This window comes from Poecilia formosa, unplaced genomic scaffold (genome assembly GCF_000485575.1).
Source record: "Poecilia formosa unplaced genomic scaffold, Poecilia_formosa-5.1.2 Scaffold134, whole genome shotgun sequence".
Lineage (NCBI taxonomy): Eukaryota > Metazoa > Chordata > Actinopteri > Cyprinodontiformes > Poeciliidae > Poecilia > Poecilia formosa.
The window spans coordinates 10,834-22,881 of record NW_006800073.1 but is presented as its reverse complement, the minus strand read 5'-3'; the positions used below and the strand labels follow the sequence as shown (position 1 = coordinate 22,881).

General features: G+C 40.2%; 1 protein-coding gene and 1 long non-coding RNA gene across 2 annotated transcripts in view; both read left to right on the top strand.

Annotated features, from left to right (window-relative positions):
- The window catches only part of LOC107837338 (uncharacterized), a 29,178-nt gene extending 20,525 nt beyond the window's left edge, over window positions 1-8,653 (top strand). Inside the window, exons 2-3 of the long non-coding RNA XR_001663360.1 lie at window positions 6,185-7,696; window positions 7,746-8,653. This is a non-coding gene — a long non-coding RNA (uncharacterized LOC107837338). The remainder of the gene's footprint in view (window positions 1-6,184; window positions 7,697-7,745) is intronic.
- Window positions 8,654-9,050: 397 nt separating this feature from the next.
- LOC103144909 (NACHT, LRR and PYD domains-containing protein 3-like) overlaps window positions 9,051-12,048 on the top strand; it is a 10,020-nt gene continuing 7,022 nt past the window's right edge. Inside the window, exons 1-2 of the mRNA XM_007562078.2 lie at window positions 9,051-9,149; window positions 10,646-11,365. Of these exons, the coding sequence (XP_007562140.1) occupies window positions 10,762-11,365 (604 nt within the window). The 5' untranslated portion in view covers window positions 9,051-9,149; window positions 10,646-10,761. The remainder of the gene's footprint in view (window positions 9,150-10,645; window positions 11,366-12,048) is intronic.

Here is a 12,048-nt window from a genome sequence, read left to right as displayed (position 1 = left end):
TCCTGGCCCTTATTCACACAACGCAGAACTGATTTATGCTGATCGATCAGAATTACCGAGGTTACACATATCAAATTTACTTCCTTCAGTATCTTTGAAATAGTGATAATAAAGAAATAACTTTTTCCACATAATCAGAGTAGTTCTGTAAACTACTGGTATGAGTTTTATATCAATATGATAATATTTGGGGAGAATTGAGGGGGGATGCATATCGTGGCAGGCTGGAAATCCATGTTGCCAAAAAATGCATCCATAACTAGAATTTACTTCCCTCCGGTCTCTATACTGTGTCATTGAACTAAAAGAGAGGCTCTGGGATGCAGTTCCACTCAACCCCAGATGCTGAGTTGGTCTTGGCAGCAGAAAACTTTAGTATCCATGGACAAGGTCCCGTCTTGACAAGGCAGAGTCATTCTTAGAATAAATCCAAAGTTGAACTGGTGAACATACTCCATGAGCTCAGTTCTTTATCCATATGTGATCCTCCATGTCTGCTGCTGCATCGTTGAGATGGACTTGGGTTGAGTGTAGGGCGGTTGTCGAATCAAAACTCGGGTTGTCGGTAACCGGATCTTGTTCCTTTCTCGAGCAGTGCGAAGTCTTCACCTCCCCGTAGTTCTGTAGCATCGCCCTTGTCTTAATCCTGCATCTCTGTGTGGTCTCAACTCGAATACTGAGGAACAAAGAACCCCGTTCCGTCTTTCTCATGTATTTTTATACCTTCTGCTGTTTGGTGGGGCACGTAGCGTGCACACTTCTCTACATTTCCTGCATTTCGGTTGCGTACACGTCAGCGACCCACACAACCTTCCTTGCACACTTTTCCTTGACGTCAAGTGCCTTCGGTTAGCCTCAACCTTTCTCCGAACTTCCTTTTTTTTGGAACTTTCTTGCTGAAGTTCTCTATCTGCACTCAACACCCGGTCCTTCATGCGTTTCACAATCCCACTTCTTGTTTCTTCCGTGCCGACAGCGCTTTCACCCCCTCAGCCTCTATTTGTGACAGTATCAGACATTTCCATTTACTTGTAATCATTATTTTTTCTCTATTTTATGTTTTTCCATTTCTACTTTTCAACCAGAATCACATTACTCATAACAGTAGTTCTTATTGTCATTAAGAAAATGATTACATGTATTTTAATCATCATTAAATCATAATAAATTCATATTGCATTTAAAATAAGGATTACATGAGTTTCCATCAACATTAATCATAATACAAGATTACTTGTTGCCTCCAGGCTTTTGTGACCTGTTTTCTGTGTATTCTAGAAAGATCTCAACCAGTTCCAACCAGGTTTCACGACAACAGTGGGAAAGGTAAATTTAAGCCTTCAGTTTCCATTTTCTGCCTATGTGGACAAAATTCTTAAAGTGGAATTTTATCCAATTGAGGAGTGCAGTAATACCAAATCATATTTGGACACTTCAACTCTCCTTTATTGTAAGCAAGGTAAATACACTCACTGGCTACTTTATTAGGTACACCTGTCCAACTGCTCATTCCCCAATGATGAATTAGTCAATCACATGGCAGCAACTCAATGCATTTAGGCCTGTAGACATGGCCAAGACAATTTGCTGCAGTTCAAACTGAGCATCAGAACGAGGAAGAAACGGGATTTAAGTGACTGAACGTGGCTTGGTTGTTGGTGCCAGACGGGCTGGTCTAAGTATTACAGAAACTGCTGATCTGCTGGGATTTTCACACACAACCATCTCTAGGGTTTACAGAGAATGGTCAGAAAACAGACCATTTTCCGCTCACTGGAAAGTATCCAGTGAGCGACAGTTCTGTGGATGCAAATGCCTTGATGAGGTCAGAGGAGAATGGGCTGACTGGTTCGAGTTGATAGAACGGCAACAGTAACTCAAATAACCACTTGCTACAACCAGGGACTGCAGAAGAGCATCTCTGAACACACAACATGTTGAACCTTGAGGGGCTACAGCAGCAGAAGACCAGACCGGGTGCCGCTCCTGGCAGGAACAGGAAACTGACGCTACAGTTTCCTGTTCATAGCTGACAGTCTCACCAAAATTGGACAATAGAAGATTGGAAAAACGTTGCCTGGTCTGATGAGTCTCGATTTCTGCTGTGACATTCGGATGGTCAGATCAGAATTAGGCACCAACGACTTGAAAGCATGGATCCATCCTGCATGGTATCAACGGTTCAGGCTGGTGTGGGATATATTCCTGGCACACTTTGTACATTAGTACCAACTGAGCTTGGTGTCAATGCCACAGTCTGCCTGAGTGTTGTTGCTGACCATGTCCATCCCTCCATGACCACAGTAAACCATCTTCTGATGGATACTTCCAGCAGAATAAGGCGCCATGTCATAAAGCTCCAATAATCTCAGACAAGTTTCTTGAACAATAAGTTCACTGTACTCAAATGGCCTCCACAGTCACCAGTGAAGGCCATTCAACCCAATAGAAAACCTTTGGGATGTGGTGTCCTGCATGCGCCCTCTACTGCACATGTGAGACACTTTCAGGTCGTTTGGCCATTCACACTGCAGAACACATACAGGTCGCATTCTTGGCAGTGTGAACAGCCACGGCCAAAAAATCGGAATTGGGTCACTTCAGGCTGCAGTGTGAACGCACCCTTAGTGTGCATGTGTTTAAAAAAAATAAAGCTCTACTTGAAAGGACGTCAATTCGTGTTTCCCCATCAGGTACCCTTCCCCCAGATAGTGGGGGAAAACATGCACTATGTGTGTCTGATTAGGGCGCAGTTGGAAAGTGCAATAACTTTGCTGAAACGCGTTGTTTGAGCTTTCACGGTGTCTGTAGGTCTCTAGATAAGAGTGCTGAACAAGCATGCACGTATTTTACCACCTGGGTGGTGCGGAGCGGTGAAGAGACGCTGGAGGAACCGTATCTGATGGGGCAACACGAATTGTAGTAACACCAGCATTGTCAATAGTTTCTTCTTCTGTTTATTGTAGGAAGCAGCTATGTTTTGTGTCATACTATGCATGAGTTAGGGATTCCCTGACAGAAAAGATCAATTTACTCTGTTTACAAGACAACGGACACCGTTATGTTTCAGAAACATTGTACTCTGGAACACGTATTCAAACTGTGCAGTTGTCAGACGAAACATTCGATGGTTTCATGTACAGTGGGGCAAAAAGTATTTAGTCAGTCACCAATTGTGCAAGTTCTCCCACTTAAAAAGATGAGAGAGGCCTGTAATTTTCATCATAGATACACCTCAACTATGAGAGACAAAAGGAGAAAAGAAAATCCAGAAAATCATATTGTCTGATATTTAAAGAATTTACTTGCAAAATATGGTGGAAAATAAGTATTTGGTCAGCTACAAAAGTTTATCTCAATACTTTGTTATATACCCTTTGTTGGCAATGACAGAGATCAAACGTTTTCTGTAAGTCTTCACAAGGTTTTCACACACTGTTGCTGGTATTTTGGCCCATTCCTCCATGCAGATCTTCTCTAGAGCTGTGATGTTTTGGGGCTGTCGCTGGGCAACACGGACTTTCAACTCCCTCCAAAGATTTTGTATGGGGCTGAGATCTGGAGACTGGCTAGGCCACTCCTTCGCTACCCGGGTGGTGTGTTTGGGATCATTGTCATGCTGAAGGACCCAGCCACGTTTCATCTTCAATGCCCTTGCTGATGGAATTAGGTTTTCACTCAAAATGTGACGATACATGGCCCCATTCATTCTTTCCTTTACACGGATCAGTCGTCCTGGTCCCTTAGCAGAAAAACAGCCCCAAACCATGATGTTTCCACCCCCATGCTTCACAGTAGGTATGGTGTTCTTTGGATGCAACTCAGCATTCTTTCTCCTCCAAACATGACGAGTGGAGTCTTGACCAAAAAGTTCTATTTTGGTTTCATCTGACCATATGATATTCTCCCAGTCATCTTCTGGATCATCCAAATGCTCTCTAGCAAACTTGAGACGGGCCTTGAAATGTACTGGCTTAAGCAGGGGGACACGTCTGGCACTGCAGGATTTGAGTCCCTGGCGGCGTAGTGCGTTACTGATGGTAGCCTTTGTTACTTTGGTCCCAGCTCTCTGCAGGTCATTCACTAGGTTCCCCTGTGTGGTTCTTGGATTTTTGCTCACCGTTCGTGTGATCATTTTGACCCCACGGGCTGAGATCTTGCGTGGAGCCCCAGATCAAGGGAGATTATCAGTGGTCTTGTATGTGTTCCATTTTCTAATAATTGATCCCACAGTTGATTTCTTTACACCAAGCTGTTTACCTATTGCAGATTCAGTCTTCCCAGCCTGGTGCAGGTCAATAATTTTGTTTCGGGTGTCCTTTGACAGCTCTCTAGTTTTGGCCATGGTGGAGTTTAGAGTTTAGAGGTTGTGGACAGGTGTCTTTTATACTGATAACGAGTTCAAACAGGAAGTTGCAGATCTGTGAGAGCCAGAAATCTTGCTTGTTTGTAGCTGACCAAATACTTATTTTCCACCATATTTTGCAAATAAATTCTTTAAAAATCAGACAATGTGATTTTTCTGGATTTTCTTTTCTCCTTTTGTCTCTCATAGTTGAGGTATATCTATGATGAAAATTACAGGCCTCTCTCATCTTTTTAAGTGGGAGAACTTGCACAATTGGTGGCTGACTAAATACTTTTTGCCCCACTGTAAATGTACAGTACAAACACAACAAAACTCTTTCATTTTCACCAAAATTTGTTGTCATGTAAACAGGGCCTAACTTGGGATGTAGAACATAGAGCATGACTAATGAGGAAGCTAATGCTATCACTGGGCTAATAGTAACGCATAATCTCTGGGACAAGGTAAAGCTGAGCTGAATGATACCGAAGACGAAATCCTAACTGCGATAAAGAGTTTTAAAATGGACGTTTCAACCTGACTGGACTGAGTCCTGCATGCCATCAGAAACATTGCTTGCCCTGGCGTCTTATTTTTATCCTTATTCTGCTTACTTGGAGGCAGCATTGTTGTTTCTAAATGTATTGGTATGGATAACCATTTCAGCCAAAATTAAATAAATATATACCAAGCTACGGCCCGCATCCGACCCACCTCCACATTTGGTCTGGCCCCCTGAACAATACCAGGGAGCATTCAGATGTTTTTCTTATATTGTATTTTCCGGTTTATGTGTGGATTTTTCTTCTTCTTTTAGCAGGAAGTGTGTCCTGTAAACTGTGGGCGCTTTATTTTGCATGGCACATTGCTGCCATCTGCTTGACTTGTTAGCGGTAGAGCAGATAAACACACGTGTCTGTTATGAACGCAGCATTCCAGGTCCAGTACCAGCATATACTTCATAACGAGCCTTTATGGCAACATATGAATTCCTCATATGTTAAGTTACTTAACCTCAATGGGATATATATACTAATCAGTCCCAGTGACAGTTTCACTCACGGTTTTTTCCCATGTGCCTTCTGGGTAAAAAAAATAAAACGAGAAATGAAAAAGAGATAAATGGAAAAGGGAAAATTAAAAAAAAAAAGAATGAAAATGAGAAAATGAAAAAAGAGATAAATGAAAATTGGAAATGGATAAATAAAAATGAAAAAATGGAAAATAAATGAAAAAGGGAAATCGGGAAATGAAAAAGGCCATTCAGAAATAAATCTGGGAATAAATAAATGTATAAATGGGAATAAAGATGACAATTACCCATTTGTTTTTTTTTTACTCATTTATTTTTCTTTATTTAATTTTGGCTGAAATGGCTCTCCATATATTAGGTACTCTTTGAGAAGTAATTAGTTGTCTATCCCCATATTTATTCAGAATTCTTACAGAGCGGAGTTAAGCATGGCCTACTCACAAGCAGCCATTATTAGAAATTAAACCTTTTAACCTCTTTTAACTTAAAATTAACTTTGGTATCCCTCATAAGGCTAAGGATGTCATGTCAACAGAGGTCTAGGTAAAGAATCTGAGTGGATGAATCTACCAACAACCAAAACAGGAAATTGAGAGCTATTAGCTGAGGCTGAATAATTTGTGTTCATTGGGAGTACAGCTCATTGGGTTCGTATATTAGTCATATTCCTGTCTTAAGGTCAAACAATGGTGATGTGTTTCCTGCATTAAATGAAATACATTATAGAAGAAAGAAATAAAGATTTTCATTGGCAGTGTTTTATACAACGATATTGATTCCTTGTTGCATTTTATGTTTTTCAGCTATGGCTCCAAACAAGTCAGCTTTGATGCTGTTGGCTTCAATGATTCTTCTTCACTGGGCGACTTTCTCTGTGCGATCAGATCCTTCAGCCTCAGCTCTCGGCTTACAGCTGCCTTATGAAAGTAGAGAGAAAACAGAGAAGACCCTAACTGTTGCAAAGGAGTCTCTGTTTCTTTTCAAAGATGCCATGGGAAGCATGGACTCCAAGAAGCTGTCGGCTGTAATGAAAGGCATCTCCAGCTTTGCTAGTTTCGCACCAGGAGTTGGAGCTGTGGTCTTCTCTGTCGTCAATATGGTCCTGGCCTTTATCGCTCAGGATGACCCGGTGTTGAATGAGGTAAAGAAAGGTTTTGCTGAGGTAAACCAGAAACTGGACTCTTTGTCCATTAAGATCGCCAACCTGGCAACAGATGTAGAATGGTTCAGTTACGTCAGCGTCTATTCCAGAGACGAACATACTATCCTCAACACCTGGGAGAAGTTTGGTGAGAACTGAATCTCAAAGTCCTGAAGAAACATCTAAGAAAATTAAAATATTCACCCACTACTATGAAAGTTCAGGAGCCGAGTCCAGTGTGTCCAATCTTTACCGCTACCTGACAGTGGACAGCACGTCTCTGAGTGAAAACCTCAACAGTCTGCTGAAGAAGAAGTTTAAATGTGACGTTTATATGATCAGCAGATACAACCTGCACTTGAGTAGCTTGTTTTGGAAAGGGATGGTGCTCAACCAGTTCTACTGGAAACTGACTGGTCTTAACAAAGAAGCTAAAAATGAGCAGATGTTCAAGAAGGTCTCTAAAGCTCAGTTATCGGCTGTGGAGTTCTGCCTCGCCAACTATAAGCAATACTTAAAGAAAGATGTGGTGGAGATCACCAAAGATCAAGGTTCTGACCAAAACTCCCTCGCTCTTCAGGTGAAAGAAGTTTTGGACAACAAGTACAGCTGGTACAACTGGGTGGTGGTGGTGTTTGACCAAAGTCAGAACAAAAATATCATGCTTAACACTGAGTTTACCTTCACTACTGGCAACCTGGTAGTTGCAGTAGACTATACGGTAAAGGCAGACATGGTACATGTTGAAGAGGTGAAGGATACAGCCAGAGAGTGTTTTGAAAACAAGAAGTGTGAACCTGAGACAATTTCACAATTCTTTATGACTGCACAAAGATGCAGTCATACATGGTTTCCAAAGGATCATGATGAGGAAATTACTATTCTTTTGACAAAATATGCCAAAATTACACAAGTTACGTATGGAGACCAGTTTGTAGAGGTGCCAACACCTTTTCATCGAGTGAAATGTTCCTGGCGTGGCTATGATAGTTGGATTTCTGTTCATTACTCCAGACTCTTACCTGTCTGTGTCAACAATCAATGTAGGAACAATGGAATATGCAAGAGGCTGCTAAGGTCCAACGAGTGGTTTTGTGAGTGTCCAGATGGTTACTATGGAGACACATGTGAAAAGCAGATGATCATAACAGAGTCTGACCCCACACTGACACAAGTCCCAACACCAGTCCCAACACTAGTCCCAACACTAGTCCCAACACTAGTCCCAACACCAGTCCCAAATAGCCCTGTAGTGTCCCAACAGCAGGTCATCATAATCGTAACTATTATTTCTGTTTTGATTATTTTGTTTGTTTTGGTGCTGATAGCGGTTCTGAAATGTCGTCAACTCAATGGTCCCTGCTTGGAGTTAAAAAGAGGCAATGAACACCAGGGTTCAGAGGATTGTAGAAATCCATAAAATAAGCATGAGCCAATGTGTTAAAGTTAGAGAGTTTTCTTCTGGGAACATATGAGTAGTTAATGTCAAGGCCTAACAGATTCCTTGATAGAAACATCTGTAACTCCAGCTCCTTCAGGTTGCAATCCTGGTTTTCTTCTGTTTTTATCATTTCAGTGTTTTTTGTTTATGTCCATATATGCTATAGCCTGTTTAGTCCCCTGTATTCAGCATTATTTCTCCTTTGTATTTAGTCTGTTAAGGTGCATTCACACCAGCCGTTTAGTCTGCTTTAATCCAATTCTAGTCAGTCGGTTGGTTGGTTTGGGGAGATGTGAATACTCAATCGATGTGGATCAAAAAAACTAATGCTGGTCCGCCAACCAACCTCAGACTCATTTCGGTTGTGAACCAAAATGAGTTTAAATGCATAAGTGAACAGCAAACAGACTGGAGACCTCTCCACAAGCAGGAGGTGGACTATAGCACAGGGCATTCTGGGTAACTACAAACAAAACAAACATGGAATCTAGCGCTTGCAGGAGAAATGGTTCGTGGTGTTTTACCAAAGACAAAGAGAAATCCTACAACCATTCAAATCTGACACTATGACATGACAAAATTTCTTGTGAATGTGTCTTGAAATGGTTTGTCTTATTACGTAAAATCATCTGAATATAACTTTGCATGTATTCAGTAGTTATATTTTTATTTAAATAGGCGGAGAAAAGATTTAATTTCTTTGATGTAAATAGTATATGTATTTTAATAAATAAAGGCATCCTGTTATTGATGGAGGATCTACAAAGCTTTGGCGTCTCGTTTCTGAATTTGGTCACAAATCTTGATGGTAGTTAGAGAAAAAAAAGGCAGAATAAAAACAACTAAAAAAAACATTTGGATAAAATGAAGCTGATCTGACTTTATGCTACTTAACAGAGTTTTTTCAAATGTCCAGATCAAGGAGAAAAAAAAGCTAAATATTTAATGATTTTGTTTAATATTGTAAAACAACTGATCAGCATTTTGTTAAAATTCTCTCTTCTTGCAGGTTGGTAACTTCCTGCGTTACCTAATGGTTACTGTCACTCTGAACCAAGGTTATGTTTGTTTCCTGTCGCAGTGACAGGATGTGGCTATGTGCAACAAACTAAATGTCATCTTCCTGAAAGAAATAAAACTTTGCTGAGCTTTCCTACAACTGTTTCTGTAAATTAAAACTAAGCAGGTAAGATTTTTTATTACTTTGCTATTTCTACAGAAACTGAAACTGGAGTCATGAAATATAAATAATTCCTGCTTTGCAGCTTAGAAGAAAATCCTATGTAACATGTAGGTGTTAAATATGATGAAAACAGGAAATGATGTTGAATGATAGATTACGGTACTCATTCTGTTGTCTGAGGAGAGGAATTGTTTTCCTTTCATCTCTTATGTAATATGTTAACCTGATGCTGCTGAAGCTGAAGGGACAGGCAGAGAAATTATGATTTGATAATGACTTAAGAGTGGGAGCAGTTTGAAACGCAGACAGTAAACCTTCAGACAACTATTTTCTTTGCTGCAGAACAACTTACAGGGTAAAAACTTAAAATTCAGTCTTTCAGGAGATGATCTGTCTGCATTTCTATGCCCTACTATTAAATGTCTGCATGACTTATGGCTGTTATAGATCTTATAATGAACCTGAAAACTGAAAGCCACAAAATAATTTATTTTAGTGAAAATCAAATTTGTAAAATAATTTAAGATAGAGAGGCATACATGATTTTTTCCTCCAGGCTGAATGTCAGATTTAAAACCTAAATTCTGATTTTTACTTTGTTTCAATAAGTGAGCAAACAAAATTTCACAATTTCTTTCTAACATTTCCTCAACAAAGTTCCTCATTTCCAAATACTACAAAGATGAAGTGTTTGTTCTTCATAGATCAGATATGATTTTATCGGACGTCTTATTTCTGAATCAGCTGAAGTGTGTCTGGAGTTCCTAACAATGATTTTCATAATGATGGAAGAGATTAAAACAGACCAAAGAGGCAAATGTGACTGAGCACCTTCTTGCACTGGACATTGCTTCATGAAGCATATTAACAAATTCATAAGTATTATACTAACGTAACTGAAGTTTCAGTTGGAATAACTCTGGTTTTAGATCCATTATTTTCAACAGATGTGTCCAAATTCAAGGGTTGCATCCTTTGAAGGCCGATTACATCTCAGTGATGCAACGATCCGCATGCAGCCCAGAAATGCTTCGTTTGAAGCAAAAGAGTCTGGTGTGTTTGCTGCCCACCACATCCAAAGGTTCAAGCAACAATGCTGGAGGAAGTACAATGGCGAATTATGGATGTTGTAGATAGAAAAAAGATAATAAATTTTCATACAAAACTTTTTAGAAATTTTCTAGAAAAAAACTTGGAGATTTCTGAAATGTTGAAAATTTTTGATTTTAGAAACTCAAAAAATGTCCAAAAGATGGAAATTTTAAATAGACTGACTACAAGCGTGAAGACACATGTAATGCTAATTAGAGGAGACACTATAGTTTAAAATGTCCCTGTGGTCAAATTATTTAAATTTATTTTCCAGAGATGCCATCATTTTTTATACATAATTTCTAATAAGATGAAAAATATTTAGATGATAGTGTCTGATAAAAAATATTATTTGGTTTTACATGTAAAAACATCATAACTGAATTTCTGAAATGGTTCCGTTACAGATTCTTGTTTCAGTGCTGTCCTCCATCCATGCTTTGACTCCATAGGAATGCAGTGGAGTTGGACCTTTGACTGTCCTCTGAGTCAAAGCCTCAGCATGGTGCAGCTGTGAGAAACGATGGCAGGAGCAGTAGAGCTGCTAGAATCTTTGGAGGACTTGGGAGACAAAGAATTTAAGAAGTTTAAGTGGTACCTGCAGCAGGCAGAGTTCCTGAAAGCCATCCCATCCATCCCAAAATGCCAGCTGGAGAGTTCAGATCGTCCGGATACCGTGGACCTGATGGTGCAAACCTACAGCCGCCGGTGTGTGGAGGTGGCCAGGATGGTTTTACAGAGGATGAATAGGAATGATCTGGCAGAGAAGTTGTCAAATGCTGCATCCAAGGCTGCAGAGGAGGTTTCTCAAACAGAAGCCTGCAGTCATGAGGTCATTGTTGGCAATGAGGAGGTTGAAGTCCTGCCCAAGAACAGGCTGGTGTCCAACGGAGCAGGAAATCAACCCACTGAGTCAACTGAGGAACAGCCTCTCTACTCTCCTGATCCACCTTCACCAGAGTCGTCTGATGAGCCAGTTCCTGCCAAATCTGGGGAAAATGAAGGTCTAATGAACTCATCGCCAAACAATCTGCTCTCTCCTGTCTCTGTGGTGGTCCGCAGTGATGAAGAAAATGAGGCAGATTTATTTATTTATCCATCTGACACAATCACAAAGCAACCTGAAGGTAATCTTCTGTAAACAAGGTCCAAACAATGTTCTTTATAAATGCTGTACCCTGGACACTTGCAGTTGCCTTCTCATTTGCATATTGGTGTATGATTGTGTGCATGTTTGTAAGTTTGATTGAACGTTGGTTGAGAGAAAGTGCTTTAAGTAGTCAGAAAACCACATAAATTTACATTTAAAACAGTTTATATTACAACCTTAGGATAATCTCCAGGCTGACACCCCAATCAGCATTTCCCAATTCTTTAGGAACTGCATCTATCTCACATACCAACAATGGACACTGTTTTAGGGTCAACTATGGCTCACTATGGAAAGAAGAGTAGTCATCTTTCCATCCAAAACTTGTGGGTTTGATTACAGTTTCCTGCAGTCAAACATTGGTGTGGATAAGACACTTATTCCCAAATTCCCTTCCAATGTGCATATTTGTGAGTTTGATTAAGTGAATGTTGGTCGAGAAAACGTGATTTGAGTAGTCAGTATGACAAGAGTATGTAAATTAAATCCACATATTGCAGAGGTGTCCAAAGTCAGCCTTAAAGGGCCGATATTCTGCATGTTTTAGTTCTCTCCCAGATTTAACACACTTGAATCAAACGATGTCTTGTTAGCAGTCCTCTGCAGAACATTGACAGGCTGAGGAGGGAGTTACAGCCAACAGAGAGAGATGATTAAAAC